General features: G+C 48.0%; 1 protein-coding gene across 3 annotated transcripts in view; it reads right to left on the bottom strand.

Moving 5' to 3' along the window:
* The window catches only part of B3GLCT (beta 3-glucosyltransferase), a 121,233-nt gene that overhangs the window by 89,639 nt on the left and 10,985 nt on the right, over positions 1–20,609 (bottom strand). For all 3 annotated transcript variants that reach the window (XM_042947057.1, XM_042947127.1, XM_042947210.1), the window contains exons 2-3: positions 13,297–13,346; positions 2,571–2,610 (exon numbers count right to left, since the gene is read on the bottom strand). In XM_042947057.1, the coding sequence (XP_042802991.1) occupies positions 2,571–2,610; positions 13,297–13,346 (90 nt within the window). The remainder of the gene's footprint in view (positions 1–2,570; positions 2,611–13,296; positions 13,347–20,609) is intronic.

The following is a 20,609-nucleotide window of genomic DNA, read 5'->3' as shown; positions in this document are numbered from 1 at the left end:
GCCATCCGGGATCCCAGAGAAGAAGGGACAGGGACACTGTGTCCTGGGGATGCCCCAAGAAGGGATGGGAGGACCTTCCCGACAGAGGGGACAGCAAGGGGAATTATGGCCCTGAACACAGTAACGGGTATGGCTAGGAAGTCGGATGCACATGGGGCAGTTACTAGCGAGGAGACAAAAAAGTAAGGGTCTACCCAACCCAGTTCCTAAAGCCCTGTTAATAATGAATGACAGAAAATCAATGACACGCCATTCAGCCCCACCTCCATTCCAGGAAAAACAAGCAAACAAACAAACAAACAGGCTAGCACAGTTAGGTGCTGAAAATCACTTGTACACTTAATTTACTGATGTTCTTTACAGCAGCTGCAAGAAATATTTTGCTGACAGAGATCCTAAGCCCCCCAAACTGGGTCACATTCTGGCTGAGTCCAGACCCCAGGGCCCACCTTGGCCGCCGTCTTCTCTGCCTGTGCTGCCCCCACTCTCTGACTCCTGAGCTCCCACTGCCCAGTCAGTGGAGCTAAGTAAGACAATCCTACTAGTTCCTCATCACTTCCCTTGAACTTCTCTGAACTCACTGCCATCTGCCATCAGCAAACACCGTCACAACTCAAGACGGACTGCCCTTGCTCTCCTCCGGGAAGGCAGAAGAAACGGGTTGCCCACTAAGTGCCTGACAATAATGAGGGGCATAGTGGTCTAGAAAGGAAGAAAAGGAAGTCAGTCAAGGCTAGGAAAGGACCGTTGCGGTTCTGAGACCAAGGGTGAGCTGCAGAGCATTAAGGAAAGGTGACAGAACCAAGGAGGTGGTCAGAGAAGATCCCTGAGGGAGAAACATTCTTCGAAGAAAAAGCAAACAAATGTTCTCTATTCTTCAGCTGCTGAGCACCTATCACGTGCCAACCACTCTACGAATCGCCAGTCTTTCCTGGTCAGACGTCATCTAGAAACACGGATTTCATCGTGACAGGAAATAGCGTGGGGTTCTTCTGATAAAAGCAAAAGCGCTAGAGACCTTAAATACACACACACGTGCAGAGCCACTCCAATTGTGTTTTACTTGGTGAGAACGACGTTCGCCCATGAATCTACTGACGAGGCAGTGAGCCCAAACAGAAAGCAGGCCTCCTTGCCCTGGGAGGAGGCCCTGGGAGTCGGCCGCGACTCTGATCCTTCTGGGAGGGCTGCTTTTGTAGGCCCCCCACCCGGGGCCTGCAGACCCATGTTAACCCTGTGGGCAAATAAGCCTCCTGGGTCTTGTTCGGACATGCTGATACCAAGGTACGTATCACTAGATTTGACCACTTGTCAGAGCAAGGATGTTGACTTACTTATCCAGGCAACTTCCCCTTGGCACTTTGAAGCCCATGTTCCAGACTAGCATCATTAGTTCATTTAATAACCATTTTCTATAAGGAGCCCTATCAGCTCCCATAGAGTAAACCAATGCCCCACCCACAAGGGTTGACAGCTGACAGAACATCTCCACGTGGGGAGGAGTGGCTGAGCCATACAGGGTGTCGTGATACAAAGAAGAAAAGGCAATGACCCAACGTCGCTCCTTAAATACGCAGTCTCAGAGCGCAAGTCTCCGACCCATGCCCCCGTGGTCCCCTGCATGCCCGGGCCCCAGTACAGGCCATCCTTCCCCTTCCACCCGGGGAGCCTCTCCTGCCATCTAGACCCTGCAGAGCCCAGCCCCACACAAGGCAGGCCTAGAGAGGAAAGTGTACCCTTCCCCTCCTGTCCAAGGCCCACCTTGTAGGTCTCCATGGCCTACCCTGGGATGACTGACGTCGACAAAGTTCACACCCTTTCGGAAGAGACCCAACATGCAGACATCAGTCTTATGCTCTCACACTGAGGCATATTTCTCACAGCTGAAGAAGAAGAAGAAGAAGAAGAAGAAGAAGGAGGAGGAGGAGGAGGAGGAGGAGGAGGAGGAGGAGGAGGAGGGGGAGGAGGGGGAAGAAGAAGAAGAAGAAGAAGGAGAAACTGATGTCGTGGTTACATTTTTGAAGATGCTTACAATATCCTGAAAGGGAGGACAAAATAGGGTGAACACGGGCCGGGATGGAAGTGTAGGGGTGTCCACAAAGTCACAAGTCGCTGCTTCTGCGCCAGGGTTCTCGGGATGGGTTTGACAGAAGTGATTGGCAAGCTAACCTGTAGGGGAAACAGTGTCTGCCCGTCAACAAGTGACTCTGGCTCCAGGCCGAGGTCAGCGGGCCTCTCACATCAGACACTGCGCCCTGCTCACCTCCGCGGCCCCCACAGCCGCCACCACGCATAGCCGTCTGCCCTCATTGGAAACTCACCAAATGGTGGCCAAGGACATCAAATCTAACATACGAGTTGTTGTTTCCAATACAAATCACGAGCCACTATGTCAATCTGAAAAGTGTTCTCCCCGTGTCTTCGGGAGAGACCAGAACATTTGCACAGCGATCTTCACCTCATAAATAAAATCAGAAGGAGAAATTCACTTCACTGAAATATAATTTATAAGAAACGTACCTGGGCACACACTCGTAAGTTAAAAAAAAAAAAAAAAAGTCATTACTTACCTACGTCACTCTTCCTTGAGATACCACCTTTCTCCAAATTCTGTATTTTAGACAAAAGAGAAGAAGGTAAGTCAGGTTAAGTCTCGTCGTATACCATAGCTAGCAAAACACCAAATACATATGAACGGCACGCAGCAACATTTGGGGACGACGCGGACGACGAGAGCTTGACAATGCTCCCTAATGAAACAGACGAAAACTTAGGAGGGAGGCAACAGCAACGACGTACTTCTGCCTCCTGGTGGGAGCCTCCTACGGGGCTACCCCTTTCCTACGTGATTTTGGGCAAGTCACTGGGCCTCTCGCCTCCTGTGTCAAATGGAGCTAACACTTAACTGGTTCCCACTGGTCTTGGGAGAGTTCACTTAAAACCCCGTAAAGTCAAAAGCATGGCAAACCGAACGGAGACCGTATCGATGCCGCGAGTGTGTGTTTCCCATGAAGAGGACCTCCACTAACTATGGTACTTATCATCCCGTGGGCTCAGACATACTGTCATCCAGAACATCACCGCCATGTTCTCTCCCACCTGAGGAGCAGCACCGGGGGCCTAAGCAAGGCCCCAGGAGGCACTCAGCCTTTGGTTCATGAGACTTCAGGAGCACGGAAGGGGCTTCTTAGAGCAGAGCTCTGGACATGGAAATCTGGACGTGAGCAAAGAAATACCTGTTCCCGATCCCGGGTAGATCAGGGGAGGGGTTCCTGAAAGATTTCTCTGGTGGGGCTCCTGGGTGGCTCAGTCGGTTAAGTGTCGGACTCTTGATTTCAGCTCAGGTCATGATCTCATGGCTCATGAAATGGAGCCCCACATCAGGCTCCGCGCTGACGGCGGGGAACATGCTTGGGATTCTTTCTCCCACTCTCTCTGCCCCTCCCCTGCTCCCCCAACACACCACACACACACACACACACACACACACACACACACACTCACTCTCTCTCTCTCTCTCTCTCAAATAAACATTAAAAAAAATATTTCTCTGACAAAGTGCAAAGCGTAAGCAGCTAAATCTGCCATTTTCCTTGTCTTCTCCAGCAGACAGGAAGGAATTTTCTCTCTAATTGCCCTTTTCTGCTTTCGACTGCCATTTGCTATAATTATAACAATTGGACAGCGGCAGACATCCTTCAATTTTCTTCACAGACTGCAACAAGAAACGTACTTGTAAGCCTTTGCCAACAAAACCGGGAACAGTTTAAAAGCCAAGATACAGCCACACAGAGAGGTATCCTCTCAAAACGCCAAAGGGACCATGACAAGAGACAGGGAGGAGAGAGAGCAAAACACAGGAGAGTGTCTACCTTTGGCAGCATTTCCTGAAATGATCTTTGTCTCAAGAATAGAAATACCACTGAGTGGAGAAGAACCCCATACTTATTATGGACTCATTTGTTATGCCTCGGGATCCAGTGACACGTCACTTAACCTTGATAAAATACAGACTTTTTGGGGGGAAAAAACCCTAAAAAGTGCTGGAACACTTAAGCCATTTCTCTACCTGTGCTGAACCAAAGCCAGGTTATCATAAGCCAGCAGGTATAGACTCACTGCATCTTCCACACGCTCTAAATGCCACCGTTGGCCAGGACAACAGCCCGCCCTTGGAGAAGCAGCACCCGCCTGAGAACCGGACATGCTACCCGGCTTTCACCCTTAACCTGCTGCCCACCCCTCGGCCACACTGCCTGCTCCACAGCTTTGGCTGGCAGATGAGGATCACCGAAAATTCGAAAGTTTCGATCTAAAAGTAGCACTGGAGTGGGTAAAGAAAATATGGCGTAGACGCACCACGGAATATTATCCAGCTTTAGAAAGGAAGGGAGTTCCGTCACATGCTACAACACCAATGTACCTTGAGGACATCATGCTTCGTGACATAAGCCAGACACAAAAAAGCCAAGTACTGTACGATTCCACTTATGGCGTAGTCCGATTCACAGAAACGGACGTTAGAAGGGTGGTTGCCAGGGGCCGGGGGAGGAGAACAGAGAGCTGTTTAATGGGGACGGTTTCAGTTTCGTGAGGTGAAAAGAGACCTGAAGGACGTTTGCACAAACACTATGAATACACTTCACGATACTCAGCTGTACACTTAGAGATGGTTAAGATCGTAACTTTTACGTTAGATGTATTTTGCCATAATTTTTAATGTTTATTTATTTACTTTTGAGAGAGACAGAAAGCAAGGGAGGGACAGAGAAAGGAGGAGAGAGAGAGAATTCCAAGCAGGCCCACGCTGTCAGTGCAGAGCCCAACTTGGGGCTCAATCACACGAACTGTGAGAACAGGACCTGAACTGAAACCAAGAGTCAGACGCTTAACCGACTGAGCCACCCATGCCCTACCATAATTTTTAAAAAAAGAGAGCATTAGAGATGATCCAATCCAATGCTCCCCTTTTAGAAATGAGACAACAGAGCCACAGAACCAGGATGAAAACCCAGGTCGGTCTTCTGAGTTCTTTCCAACGTTCATTTCTTACACCCACGTGATGATGCACACCCTGTCTTCCTCCAGAGGTGTTTCTTCAAGAAACATGCACCAGGAAGCCACTCTGGAAAACAGTGTGGAGGTTCCCCAAAAAATTAAAAATAGATCTACCCTATGACCCAGCAATAGCACTTCTAGAAATTTACCCAAAGGATACAGGAGTGCTGATGCATAGGGGCACTTGTACCCCAATGTTTACAGCAGCACTCTCAACAATAGCCAAATGATGGAAAGAGCCTAAATGTCCATCAACTGATGAATGGATAAAGAAATGGTGGTTTCTATACACAACGGAGTACTACGTGGCAATGAGAAAGAATGAAATATGGCTCTTTGTAGCAACGTGGATGGAACTGGAGAGTGTTACGCTAAGTGAAATAAGCCATACAGAGAAAGACAGATACCATATGGTTTCACTCTTATGTGGATCCTGAGAAACTTAACAGAAACCCATGGGGGAGGGGAAGGGAAAAAAAAAAAGAGGTTAGAGTGGGAGAGAGCCAAAGCATAAGAGACTCTTAAAAACTGAGAACAAACTGAGGGTGGATGGGGGGTGGGAGGGAGGAAAGGGAGGGTGATGGGTATTGAGGAGGGCCCCTTTTGGGATGAGCGCTGGGTGTTGCATGGAAACCAATTTGACAATAAATTTCATATATTGAAAAAAAAAAAGAAACACGCACCAGGTGAAAGCACCATGACACTCACGACAAGAGTCACCTTTAACAATAAACTGAAAGATTAAAAAACAAAACAAAAAAACCCTGAACTCAGTATTTCCCAAATGAATAACTTAACGCTGGAAACCAACTGGACATCCCACCACATCTCTTTGTGAAATCAAAGAAAATCGACCAAAATGACACATCTTTCCATTTGCTATTAAACACCGCAGCTCCAACTGGCTGAAAACAATAGATCGGACGTGATTAACCATTTCGAATGGCTCAATTTGTAAACTGTAAGAAGAAAACATCCAAGAACGGTCGAATTAAGTGAACTGAATGGATCCAAAACGGTCTTGAGCAATTTCCCCTCTGAGAAAGAAAATTAGACTAAATGAACGAACTGACAGGACATTTAGAATTCTGTCTCCAGTTTCCCCTCCTGAAAAGCCTTAGCTCTTTCTAGGAAGAAACACATGGTTCGTTTTAGTATCTCTGCTGCCCCACATTTCTTAACACTACCAATATCAGTCAAAATGGGTTCACTGTCAGAGTTTTAGAAGTCAACTGAATTGCTATTCAGATAGGAAAGGGATTTGTTACTAATGCACCTACCCCACAGACAGCTCCTACCCTAGCCGGGAAAAGACAAATCCAAGTTACCCCCTGACACAGGTTTTATTTGTTAAGTCACAATACGTTAGAACACTTGCAATCCACGCCCGTAACGCCTAGTTTACAAATCCTTCGTGAAAAGACGATAAAACCTCCTCAAAATCCTTCACATCTATCGAATCTTTTCGGAAGAAAGGGAAGTAAAATGGCATCCTGTACCTGGTCACCACCAACCGCCACCCCCTTGGTCTTTTGAATAAATGAACTGATCAGGATGTGCCCATCAGTGGACTCGGCTGGAAGCCCGTCCTGTGTTTGAATTCTGCCCCCACCACTTACTAGCTCAGGCCTCAGTTTCTCATCTGTAAAACAGGAATGGTAATTACAAGACCTGCAGCACAGGGTTGTGGGCGTTTCATTAGGTAATATACTGCTGAGCATGGCATCTGCCTGAAGAAAATGCTCAATAGTTGTCACCTAACTACTCTTTTCATCATCACCTTCATCTATTTCACGTGAAGTCAACTTATGCCATAAAGGAAATCTCACTTGGGGCGCCTGGGTGGCTCAGTCGGTTAAGCGTCTGACTTTGGCTCAGGTCATGATCTCGCGGTCCGTGGGTTCGAGCCCCGCATCGGGCTCTGTGCTGACAGCTCAGAGCCTGGAGCCTGTTTCAGATTCTGTGTCTCCTTCTTTCTCTGACCCTCCCCTGTTCATGCTCTCTCTCTCTCTGTCTCAAAAATAAATAAATGTTAAAAAAAAAAAAAATTAAAAAAAAAAAAGAAATCTCACTGATAAAAGCAGTAAGCCCTATGGTTCCTCTTCTTACTTTGATTTGTTTAGGTTCAGCTCAAAAAGCTGCGTAAAATATTTCTTGCTGTCACATCAGGTAGGGTCTGGCACTGTTTTAAGTGGTGGACACACACACACACACACGCACACACACACACACACCATCCCCCTCCTCCTCCTCCTCCTCCTCCAAACAGCTTTTTTTTTTTTTTTTTTTTTTTAATTTTTTTTTTCAACGTTTTTTATTTATTTTTGGGACAGAGAGAGACAGAGCATGAACAGGGGAGGGTCAGAGAGAGGGAGACACAGAATCGGAAACAGGCTCCAGGCTCTGAGCTGTCAGCCCAGAGCCCGACGCGGGGCTCGAACTCACGGACCGCGAGATCGTGACCTGGCTGAAGTCGGACGCTTAACCGACTGCGCCACCCAGGCGCCCCCCAAACAGCTTTTTGATATAGGTCTTACTGCCCCATCTTACAGATGAGGAAGCTGAGACACAGAGAGGGTCTCCACTGCATATCAGTGTTGGAGAAGGGATGTGAACCACAGCGCTCAACTCTAACCCTACATCATACAGGACACAACATCACAAGCCACCACAGGGCATAAGTGGGTGAAACTGTGGGTTGAAGCCGGGACAAGGCCGTGGTTGAGGCGGTACCGTGGCCTGGAGCACAAGCCTGGGTGGGCAGGCTCCCCTGAAAGCTGAGGGAGGTCAGAATCCGGGTCAATGCCAGGGACCAGGAATCCAAAAGAGGAGCCTGGGCCCAGAGGTCAGCTCCCGGGAGGTACAGCAGGGCACCGGCAGCACCCAGAATTTGGATGGCAAGCCACCTGATGCCAACCAGTGAGTCCGAACATTGTGTGGGGCAGGCCCCCAGCCCTGAGTGGGGCTGCCTGCATTCTAGAGAGCCCTGTCTGGGGCCCTGACGAAAGCAAGCCGTGCGGTGAGGGGGGGGGATGGAAGGCAGCCGCCTCTGAGCAGCAAGGCAGGGCAGGTCCCCATCAATTCTGCAGATGGTGATAAACTCATGATCCCAAATGAACGTGGCTGTTGTGAAGAGCCTTCACTCCTATCTCCAGGTTCATCTACAGACTTTGGGTGACCTTGGACAAATTAATTCTTCTCTCCCAGTCTCGGGTATGGTCTACAGTAGACATTTTATCACTGCCTCTCCTCAGGGGATTAATGGCTTTTTTGGCTTCACAGCCTAAGCACAGATGGGGTTAATGACATTTTTCAAGGGCTTTAATACCTTTGGATGAAAAATGACACTACGATATAAGAGTTACCTTATTTTCTACCTATATTTATATACGCATTTAAGAAGAGGGATACATACATTTCCTCATTTGGAAACAGGAGTTAAAAACCTATATTTGAAAGTATATGCTAGAATTCTAAATTCATTACACAAAATTTTAATTCCCTAGTAATATTCCTTAGGTAGCACTTTAAGTTCATTACAAATGAGCTTGATTATTGCCACACACACACACACACACACACACACACACACACACACGTTCTAATGCACACAGCTGTGTGCAGTGTGCAAGAATTCAAGGATTCAGGAAAATTAGATTCTGACTTCACCTTTGAGTTGCCACGTGACCTCAGTTAAATCACGTAACTTCTTTGAGGGTAAGTTTTCTCTGCTATACAGCATTCTGCGGTTTATTGCACTTTCCTCTATCATGCTTTGCAGACACTGTGTTGTTTTTTTTTTTTGTTTTTTTTTTTTTTTTTTTACAAATTGAAGGTCTGTAGCAACCCTGCATTGAGCATGTCCATTGGCACCATTTCTCCAAGAGTATTTGCTCACTTTGTGTCTCTGTGTCACATTTTGGTGATCCTCGCGATATTTCCACTTTTTTCATTATTATTACACTTCTTAGGATGATCTGTGATCAGTCATCTTTGGCGTCCCTATTGTAATGGTTTTGGGAAGCCAGGAACACCATGTAAATGGTGAACTTCAAGGATGAATGTTGTGCGTGTTCTGTTTCCCATCTCTCTCCCTCTTCTCTGGGCTCCCTGTTCCCTGAGACGCAACAATATTGAAATTAGGCCAGTTGAGTCACCCTACAGCGGCCTCCAAGTGCTCGAGTGAAAGGAAGAGCTTCATGCCTCTCACTTTTAAGTCAAAAGCTAGAAATGATGAAGCTTCGTGAGAAACGCATGTTGAAAGCCGAGACAGGCTGAAAGCGAGGTCTCCTGTGCCGACCATTAGCCGTGCTGTGAGTGTGAAGGAAAAGTTCTTGAAGGACATTAAAAGTGCTACTCCAGTGAACACACAGGTGGCAAGAAAGAGAAACAGCCTCGCTGATGTGGAGAAAGTCTAAGTGATCTGGTTAGAAGATCAGACCCGCCACAGCATTCCCTTAAACCAAAGCCTAAACCGGAGCAAGGCCCTAACTCTCTTCAATTCTGTGAGGGCTGAGAGAGGTGAGGAAGCCTCAGAGGAAAAGTGTGAGGCTAACAGAAATGGGTTCATGAGGTTTGTGGAAAGAAGGCGTCTCCATAACATAAAAGTTCAAGGTGAAGCAGCAAGTGTTGGTGTAGAGGCTGCAGCAAGTTACCCAGAAGGTCTGGCTAAGAAAATTCAGGAAGGTGGCTACACTGCACAACAGGTTTTCAGTGTAGATGAAAGAGCCTTCTGTTGGCAGAAGATGCCATCGAGGACTTTCAGAGCTAGAGAGGGGAAGTCAATGCCTGGCTACAAAGCTTCAAAGGACAGGCTGACTCTCTTGTTAGGGGCCAGTGCAGCTGATTACTTAAAGTTGAAGTCAATGCACATCGACCACTGCAAAAATCCTAGGGCCCTTAAGAATTATGCTAACCCTACTCTGTGCTCTATAAATGGAACAAGAAAGCCTGGAGGACAGCACATTATTTACAGTAAGGTTTATTAAATATTCCAAGACCACTTTTGAGACCGCCTGCTCAGAAAAAAAAAAAAAATTACTTTGGAAATATTACTGTTCGATGATAAGGCACCTGGTCACCCAAGAGCTCTGAGGTGACATACAATGAGATGAATGTTGCTTCCATGCCTGCTGACACAGCATTCATTCATTCGGCAGCCTATGAATCAGGGAGTCACTTTGACTCTCAAGTCTTCTTATTTAAGAAACACATTTCATGGCTAAAATCTTCAAGAAACAACAGGTGTTGGTGGGGATGTGGCGAAAGGGGAACCCTCGTGCACTGTTGGTGGGAATGCAAACTGGTACAGCCACTGTGTAAAACAGTATGGAGGTTCTTCAAAAAAATTGCCTTGTGATCCAGCAATCACACTACTGGGTATTTACCCAAAGAATACAAAAACACTAATTCAAAAGGATATGTGCACCCCTGGGTTTCTTGCAATATTGTTTACAAGAGCCAAATTATGGAAGCTGCCAAAGTGTCTAACATTAGATGAATGGATAAAGAAGATACACACACACACACACACACACACACTCACACACACACAATGGAATATTATTCAGTCATAAAAATAATATCTTGTCATTTGCAACAACATGGATGGAGCTAGAAAGTATAATGCTAAGCAAAATAAGCTAGTCAGAGAAAGACAGATACCGTATGATTACATGCATATGTGGAATTTAAGAAATAAATGAACAAAGGAAAAAAGAGACAAAGCAAGACTCTTAACTATAGAGAATAGAGGGTTGCCATAGGGGGCGGGGGAGGTGAGTAAAACAGGCTGAGGGAATTAAGAGCACACTTATCTTGATGAACTCTAATACATGGAATTGTTGAATTGCCATACTATACACCTGAAACTAATACAACACTGTATATTAACTACACTAGAATTAAAATGTTTCCATTAAAAACAAAAAAAGAAAAAGAAACACATTCGTAAGGCTACGGTTCTCACAGCGATTCTCTGATGGATCTGAGAAAAGCAAATTGAAAACCTTCTGGAAAGGATTCAGCATTCTAGAGGCCATTCAGGACATTCATGATTCATGGGAAGAGGCCAAAATATCAACATGCACAGGCATTTGGAAGAAGTTGATTCCCACCCTCGGGATGACTTTGGGGGGTTCAGGACGTCAGTGGAGGCAGTCGCTGCGGATGTGGTGGAAACAGCGAGAGAACCAGAACTAGAAGCGGGGCCTGAACGTAGACGGCACTGCCGCGATCTCATGATAGGACGTGATCGGGTGAGGACTGCTTCTCGAGGCTAAGAATCGTGGTTTCTCGAGATGGACTCTGCTCCTGCCGAAGATGCTGTGAAGCTTATTGAAGCGACAAGGGATTTGGAATATTATACAAACTTGGTAGATAAAGCAGCAGCAGGATTTGAGAGGACTAACTCCAGTTTTGAAAGAAGTTCTACTGTAGGTGAAATGCTATCAAACAGCATCACAGGCTACAGAGCAGTCGTTCGTGAAAGGAAGAGTCCATCAAGGAGGCAAAATTCACTGTCGTCTTAAGAAACTGCCCCGGCCACCCCAGCCTCCAGGAAGCCCACCCTGATCGGTCAGCAGCTATCAACATTGAGGCAAGACCCTCCACCAGCTAAAAGATTGCAAGTCACTGAAAGCACGGATGATGGTTAGCATTTTGTAGCAATAAAGTACTTTGCAACTGAGGTATGTATATTTTTTAGACATAATGCTATCGCACACTTAACAGACAACAATATAGTTTAAATAGGACTTTTATTATGCACTGAAAACCAAAAAAATGCATTTAACTCTCTTTACTGCGGTGGAACCAAACCCACATCCTCCCTGAGGTGTACCTGGACATGGGAATATCTCTTTTGCTTGGCAATAACAGGATCATTGAGAAGATCAAGTTTTAAGTGAAATGTCTGAAAATGTTTTATTAACCATAAAGGATCTTAAAACCAAAGGAAAGTATTATTATTGTTCCTGTGTAGGAAACCCACAGTATAGTTAGAAAAGACAACACTGTGTTGACAAAAGAAACATTCTATTAAAAAAAAATGTTTTGGGGCGCCTGGGTGGCTCAGTTGGTTAAGCATCCGACTTCGGCTCAGGTCATGATCTCACAATTCATGGGTTTGAGCCCCGTGTCGGGCTCTGTGCTGACAGCTCAGACCCTGGAGCCTGCTTCAGATTCTGTGTCTCCCTCTCTCTCTGCCCCTCCCCTGCTCATGCTCTGTCTCAAGAATAAACAAACATTACAAAAAATAAAAATAAAAAATGCTGTTACTCTAATCGTGAGATTAAAAAAAAATGAAGTCGACTGAACCTTAGCGAATATGACAACTCACATTCTTCAAATATGGTTTCTCTTTCTCATCTGCTAAACTCATCTAGCGCAAAGCCAAAATGGTAAACTTTAGATGAGGTTCTTAAACGCAAACAATTGTGGGAAAGCAGCCGCTCAGATTTTTGGCTGAGTTTTATCCCATCTCCATCAAGTCCCGGGGTCTCGGTTCCTGGTCCCAACTGTGCAAAAAGCCTGGCAGTCACCTTCAGTACTGCCACACGGTGCCACCTACAAAGTGAGGGAGACTCAGGCTCTTGTGACCCCAGGGACACAGCATACTACTTCTCTCTCTCAGACTGGGAAAATGCAGCCCAAGTTAAGATGTGGTCAGACTAGAGAAAACTAAGGCATCCCAGCAAGACTTCTATGATGTCTAAATCCATATCAAAATACTTTTTTTGAAACCTACTTGGTCTGCTGTAACTACTAAGGGATTTTTTTTTAAAGCAAGCTTATCTAAAAAATAAGATAAAAAAAAACAGAGAGGGAACAAACCATAAGAGACTCTTAACTGCGGAGAACAAACCGAGGGCTGCTGGAGGGATGTGGGGTGGGCGGATGGGCTAAATGGATGATGGGCATTAAGGCAGGCACTTGTTGGGATGAGCGCTGGGTGTTACATGTAAGTGATGAATCACTAAATTCTATTCCTGAAATTATTGTTACACTGTATGTTAACTAACTTGGATTTAAATTCAAAAAAATAAAATAAAAAATAAATAAAGCAAGTTTATCTGCAGGTTGCCACTAGAGATTAAAAGTCTGAGTGGACCAATATCTCATTAATTCGTGAAAAGAAACCTGAGAACTATCGTAAGATGAAATCATTACAGCTGCCATTAAAGAAAATATAAGTGAATCTCAGACAGGAAGAATAGATTTGATCATTAGAGTTAGTACCTTAGATTGCTTGACCTCTTTCTTTGTATCTTCAGAAACCAAAGCAAAAGCTGGAAAAAAGAAAACATTTTTACATTAAGATCACCAGTTAAGATTCATTCTCGTATTTAACAGTCTCGCTTAAAATGGGGGGGGGGGGGGGGGGGTGCTTGAAGAAGACATTTTTTTGCTCATTTTTAAAACCAGCTGCATTTGCTGCAAACTAGTACCACTGGCCGCGTTCATCTCCGGACCTGAAATTATTCATCGGTGCACAGCCAACGTGCTTAGGCTACCAAGCTGAAGAAATAAACCTCAAAGGAATTGGAACCTGTGCACATACCACGTGTGTCTATGGATATAAACTATGAAATTGATGTGTACAAAATACAACTTCTTAGCAACTCGACGGTGCCTTCCAAAGCAAAGGGGGATTCCTGAGAATCCAGCGGGAAGCAGTTCAACTCCCTCCTCGCACGATCACTGCCAGAGCCTGGCAGGCAACAGAGCTGAATCTGGGGCAAGCTTTCCGTCTCAGAGGCTCCCAGGCTGGAAGTGTGGTGCAGATAACGCTGCCTCACGCAGGGCCGTTCACAGAACCCACTAACGCAGTGGGGTCAAGACAGCGAGAGGAGCGAAGATCATTCCCTATTTGGAACGATGTAAGGTTTCAAGTTGGAGCCCACAGATAAAGGCATCCCTGTACCCTAGAGACACATCTAGGCTCCACATTTGGAACAACAACAACATGACAGTAACACTTTGAAAATATAAGGCAAAATAATAAACCCAACAGGCAGGCAGGTTAACTAGACAAAAATAATATGCTTTAATGTTATAGTGCACTTCCCCTGAGGAGCTAAGAGGAAAGCGTCTCCTAGAGTTTGCTTTCTCCAATTAGCATCCCCCGGAGAAAATGGGCAATGCCACAGAGCAGTAATGGACTCAAAGGGCCGGACGGCCGATTCCACAGAGCTGTAATGTGGTACAAGAAGCTTCGGTGGTAGGTCTCCTGGGGTAACAGAGGAGGCCCTCCTGAGAGGCGGGAGAAGACCTTTCCCATTCGGATGCCTCTGACCCCTCCCTACCCCCCACCCGCAGACATGCACTGCCTCAAGTCCTCTCCCATCAACATTTGCTCCAAGGAAATAACCTAAAACGTATTCACACTAAGACGTAAAATGAACGTGGTTTAATCACTTCCATTTCCAAGATGGCATCCCAAAAGGCAGGGTGAGCCTGAACCGTAAGCCAAATGAACCTCTACATGTGAAATTTAGGTAACAGCAGATGTTATGGGAGGCCCCACTGAGACTACCTCATATAAATAATAAATCCCCAACACCACCCCTCCTTACGTTCCTCATTCTGCTTTATTCTTCTGCACAGCACTTACCACCACCAATGTAACACTTATTTATTTATTTATTTATTTATTGCTCGCCTGACATATTCGTTTATTGTAAGCTCTGTGAAGGCAGGAAGGTGGTGCCCCACACCCAAAACACAGCCAGCACATAGGAGAAGGTCAACAAATATTGATCAAATGAATGAATGAGTGAATGCAAGTCTTTGCGATGGCCCTGGGATCACATCACTTACAGGCTGTCTACTCCTTATGCTAGGGAATATCCACCAGCAAAATGAAGGAATTCACTGTGTCCCCCCCACACAACCAATTTATTTTCACCAGGATCTGATCTACTTTTTCATTTTATACACACACACACACACGCGCGCACACACACACACACACACACACACACACACACAGGCGGCAACCAAAAAACCCCAATCATTCATTAACTTCTAAAAAGAAAGATTTAAGCCCAAACACCATTTTAAATTCTGCTTCTGGGTATTTAATTCTTTGGTTTGGTCTTATTTTATTAACCTCCAAACTAGCATGCACAGTGAAAGCCCTCGAGAAGATATCAGAAATAGAATTATTAACGAACATCATGTAAGGAAGTCACAACATGTTAATACCACTTAGCACCACAGAATTGCAGGAAATAGAACATTCCAACAACTTGCAGGATGTAACAGCCGTGGTCAATCTAAGACCCGACTCTGAGTCCAAAATCCGTCCCTGCCGACTCCATCAATTCTTAATTCCAAGCACAGACAGTCAAAGCTCCCTGGGCTAGAATTCCCTCTTTTGTCAAGATGAAAAAAAAAAAAAAAACCTTCTCAGCTTAACACGTTCAGTGACTCATCATCTAATAAACAGGATTTAGTCTTACCTCACTTTTTTTGCAGGCCAGATGGCTATGTGAAAAGGAAGAGTATGTCAACACAAAAGTCCTTTAGAATGCAGACTCTATATTGAAGAAAACATGCCTTTATTTGGTATTGGTTCTGAAAGGTACGAACACATCACCTTTCATAAGCCAGCAACTAATGTCATTTGAGTACGTTTAATGAAGGAATTACATGGAAGGAAGACATTCCCGATAAATCAAGTGAATTCTACAAATCCTCTTTGTCGTAATCTAGACAGCATACCTTTATTCAGGCGAGGCTTAACTGAAGTTAAGAGTAAACTAGATTTTAGTTCCCTCCAAAAATACAAAGGCCTGGAGTTAAGATATTCTTTAAAAAAAAAAACACACACACAAAACCATCATTGGTCCCTATGACATTCTGCTGTGAAATTTCCCCGATAGAAATAAATTATGTAATATTTAAAGCAGTAACATAAGGGCACGTGGCTGGCTCAGTAGAGCACGTGACTCGATCTTGGGGTTGTGAGTTCAAGTCCCACGCTGGGCACAGAGCTTACTTAAAAAAAATAAATAAATAAGTACAGCACTAACATGAGACATGCATCAGAGTCACTCTCAGGTATAAGAGCAAATCACAGGGCAAGATCATCCTCATTAAATGAATATAAGCAAGTGTCTTTTTGCCTTCTGGTTTTACCTTTATGTTTCCATAATCTAAACAAATCACCGGGGAACCAAATGCGTTCTGAAGGCACAGCATATGCTAGACCGCTAATAAATCCAATCTTAAAACAACGGATCCTTTCTAAAATTCCTGCCAACAAAATCCGGGCTTTCACGCTTCAAGCACATGAAGAAGGAGAAATGGTGAAATTTGAGAAGAAAAGTTAGAAAACCGGGCAAGTAAGGTAAGGATTTGCCTGTCACCTCCAACAACCCTAACAGGATACAGTCCCTACAGTGGGACTGTAACACTGGGAGCCAAAGGAGGGGAGAGGGGAGAGGGGAGCGGGGAGCGGGGAGGGAGGAAGGGATCCCCCCCTGCTCTGCCAAAGGGAGTGGCCGCGGGAGGCTGGATGTTGGCTGTTTGGTTTCATACTAATTTCCAGATTCAGCGGGGAAAAAATATTCTTGAAAGCTTGGCCTTAATGTGCAGTTCGAGAACTATTCCAAGGTAAATCACGCTCTTATATGCCAAACTGCTGTTTAAAAGTAATTTTCCCTTTTCTATTTTCAACATGAATTCCTGTGAATTGCTGCAGGGAACTATATTTAAAGTGCAAATCGGGACGGGCAATAGAAATAAGACCTTCCCGTGATAACTTTAAATAATTCAAGCCAACTAATGTGTTAGCACACCTATTCTGAGAGATAAATCAAGATTTTACAATTGACCTGGGACTAAGATTTATAGGCCAGCCTAAGCCCTGGAGTGCCGGAAAACTGGAGAGGAATTCATTGCAAGGCATTTAAGCAACACTAATCAACTATCTAATCTTGTTCCTGGTTGGGAGTCAGGGACCCCACGCCCCTGAAGGAAAGATGACTGCACCTCCTAACTCCGTTTTGTTCCTGTTCCCTGGACTGTCCTCCCAGACTCTCCCAAGAACGGCAATCACAGAAAACCGGATTAAATACAAAAACGAAAACAAAAAACACTAAGACGCGGGATCGAGTGAGATACTGCGTAAAGCGTTTAGTGTGCGGTTCCACGTGTTGCAAACTCAGCGGACGGGGCCATAAAGCTGCCGGTGGCACCACGCTTAGGGCCAGTCTGGGCGGCGTCTAGGCGGTGGGTGGTCGCGGCCCTACCCAGGAGCCTGGAGGGAGGGACTGAAACCGCGTGGCCCTCCCCGCCATCCGGGCCGAAGCCACAGTGCTCACGGGAAGCTTGCAGCTGGTGGCCCTGCGGGCTCAGGGTCTCACACGGGCTCTGCCCCACTTTTTCTTCCGCCGGGCTGTGGGAGGGAGCCGGCGGGGCTTCACTTTCTTTGCCGTGACCTACTTACAAAACGCTTCACCCAGGGCGGCTCCTCCCCCAGTGGCTCCAGCTTCCCGGAGCTTTCCAGGTTTAATTCCAGGTCCTCGAGAGGAGGCCTTAAGCCCCAGGGTACACAGCCCACAGCCAATTTACTTGGTTCCAATTACCTGCTTTGAAGATAATCCATGCCAGCAGAGGGGACAGAAACGATCGCACCCCAGCCCAGCAACAGGGGGGCAGGGCCTGCCTTTTCAGACCAATCTGCTGTCCCTGGGGGTCGTGGCCACACTGGGCCGCAGCGCCATCCGCCCACCTGGAGGCACCAGCGCCCAGCCTGAGGATGAAGGGCCCCAGGCACTCCCCATGGGCAGAGGACAGAACCAGCCCAGGCATGTGGCCAAAGATCAACGGTTTAACAAGCGTTATGTTTCCGCAACGGGGCCTGGCACATGCCGAGTGCTTTGGGCCTTCGCAGCTCATTAGCAGTATGAATTCATATTTTCATTTGTTAAACAGAAAATCAGAGAGTGTATGACTGCCACACAATATGCCAGGAGCTGGGGAAGACGAATAAGCAGCTGCCCAAGGAGCTCATTTGAGAGAGGAGTCCCTCGGTCAACAGCCAAGCATACAAGTGTCCACTCCAATGGCTGTCGTTCTGACGGGAGTCCCCAAGGGAGCACCTGGGGTGGAGACAGAGGGCAGCTCACCCAAGGCAGGGCAGCAGAGGGAAGGGGAGGCTTAAAGGGAGGAAAGCACTGCTTAGGGAGAGCTCGACACAGTGCCTGAGGAAGTAAATTCCAGGCAGCAGAAATTTCAAATTACAAGAGCAAGGAGGCCTGGAAACAGGCTTCTGCATCAAAGCTTGGGTGACTGGGGCAGGGACACCCTGGGGGAGGGGGAGTGACTGGGGCAGGGACACCCTGGGGGAGGGGGAGTGACTGGGGCAGGGACACCCTGGGGGAGGGGGGGTGACTGGGGCAGGGACACCTAGGGGGATGGGGGGTGACTGGGGCAGAGACACCCTGGGGGAGGGAAATACTAGGGCATGGCCACCCTGGGGGGGGGGGTGTGACTGGGGCAGGGACACCCCGGGGGAGGGGGGGTGACCGGGGCAGGGGCACCCCGGGGGAGGGGGGGTGACCGGGACAGGGGCACCCTGGGGGAGGGGGGGGGTGACCGGGACAGGGGCACCCTGGGGGAGGGGGGGGTGACCGGGACAGGGACACCCCGGGGGAGGGGGGGTGACCGGGACAGGGGCACCCTGGGGGAGGGGGGGGGTGACCGGGACAGGGGCACCCTGGGGGAGGGGAGGGGTGACCGGGACAGGGACACCCTGGGGGGGGGGGGTGATCGGGACAGGGACACCTAGGGGGATGGGGGTGACCGGGGCAGGGACACCCTGGGGGAGGGGGGGTGACTGGGGCAGGGACACCTAGGGGGATGGGGGGTGACTGGGGCAGAGACACCCTGGGGGAGGGAAATACTAGGGCATGGCCACTCTGGGGGGGGGGGTGTGACTGGGGCAGGGACACCCTGGGGGAGGGGGGGTGACCGGGGCAGGGACACCCTGGGGGGGGGGGTGACCGGGACAGGGACACCCTGGGGGAGGGGGGGATGACCGGGGCAGGGACACCCTGGGGGAGGGGGGGGTGACCGGGGCAGGGACACCCTGGGGGAGGGGGGGGTGACCGGGGCAGGGACACCCTGGGGGAGGGGGGGGTGACCGGGGCAGGGACACCCTGGGGGAGGGGGGGGGTGACTGGGGCAGGGACACCTAGGGGGATGGAAGTGCTGGGGCAGGGACATCTGGGAGGGGGAGGGGCCATATCATTAAAGGGGTCAGCGTTAGGGAGTCTGCTTCTATCCTAAGTGCTGTGAGAAGCTTCTAAGAAAGGCAGTGCCACACTGAAATGTGTGCCTTAGACAGGTTTCTGGAGGAACCTATTGGGTGGGCTGTGCGGGGACCAAAAAAAGGCACAGACGTGCCAGCTAAGAAGCTAATGGAGCAGGCAATGAGAGATACGATACGGGACAGAATTCAGACGAGGCAGCGACTGGGCACAGCAGGTTGTGAGCAAAAGCAGGTGTTGGAGATATCGAAGCAGAATGCACAGGCTGAGACAGATCCTACCAATGGAATGGGTGGGGAAGGGAGAGTCCGGAGGGGTTGGTGAGTGAGAGAAAGGAGCGGAGGTGAGTCCGGGATTCGATTCGGATGGAGTGGCCGAGTCCACTGGGGTGCCATTCACAAGCTAGAGAATAAGGCAGGGAAGCAGATGTGTGGGAAAACAGTGCGGTTCCCAATATCCTGAGGCGCTGAGGACACTCCGTGATCTACCCAGCAGCGGCCCATAGCCAGGTGTGGAGCCGGGCACAGGGGTCAAGAGGAGAGGCACCGGCAGCGTCCCCCCTGTACAAAGGAACCAAAGCCACAAGCCTGGATGGGAAAGACGGGAGCGAGACAACGCCAACATTTCAGGGACAAAACTAAAGACGACAAAAAGGAATGGCCAGGCACAGACGAGAAGCTAGACAGAAGGCAGTAGTTCAAGGATTTACAAGGTGTTCTTTTAAACTGTTCTCGCCTTAAAGTTTCAAAGCACAAGGGAAAGAGCTTGCAGTGCAGGAGACCGGGGCTCCGGGCCCGGCTCCACTGTAAAGAATAGCACGGCACGCTGGTCAGAGCTACACAGAATCTAGACTCGCACCTCGAGGCATCCAGGCTTTGCCGCTTAGTAGCTAAGCAACACGGGGCCAGAGACTTGGCGTCTCGGAGCCCCTGCCTCCGTCCCTGTAAAAGGGAGGAAACTAAACAAGAATGAAAATAAGTCGGTGCATGCACAGGTTCAGGATATTACCTGACCTATGGGAAGAGCTATGGAGCCTTTTGCTCAGATGCCAAGTAGCAAACTCAGGAAAAGAGACACACAGCACTGGAGGATGCCAAGCACAATTCTGCAAGCAGACAGGTGGACAACACTCAGGGGCAGGGAACCCCTGTGCCCCCTTCCATGGGTTCTGCACCTCTTACAAGGTGATCAGCCAGTTGAGAGAAGTGATGGAGGAGGGGGCCTGGCACCCCCCCCCCCGAGTGTGGCAGTGAGCACAGAGGCGCGACAGTC

Source organism: Panthera leo, chromosome A1, assembly GCF_018350215.1.
Source record: "Panthera leo isolate Ple1 chromosome A1, P.leo_Ple1_pat1.1, whole genome shotgun sequence".
NCBI classification, from domain to species: Eukaryota; Metazoa; Chordata; class Mammalia; order Carnivora; family Felidae; genus Panthera; species Panthera leo.
This window is presented reverse-complemented; position numbering and strand designations above follow the sequence as displayed.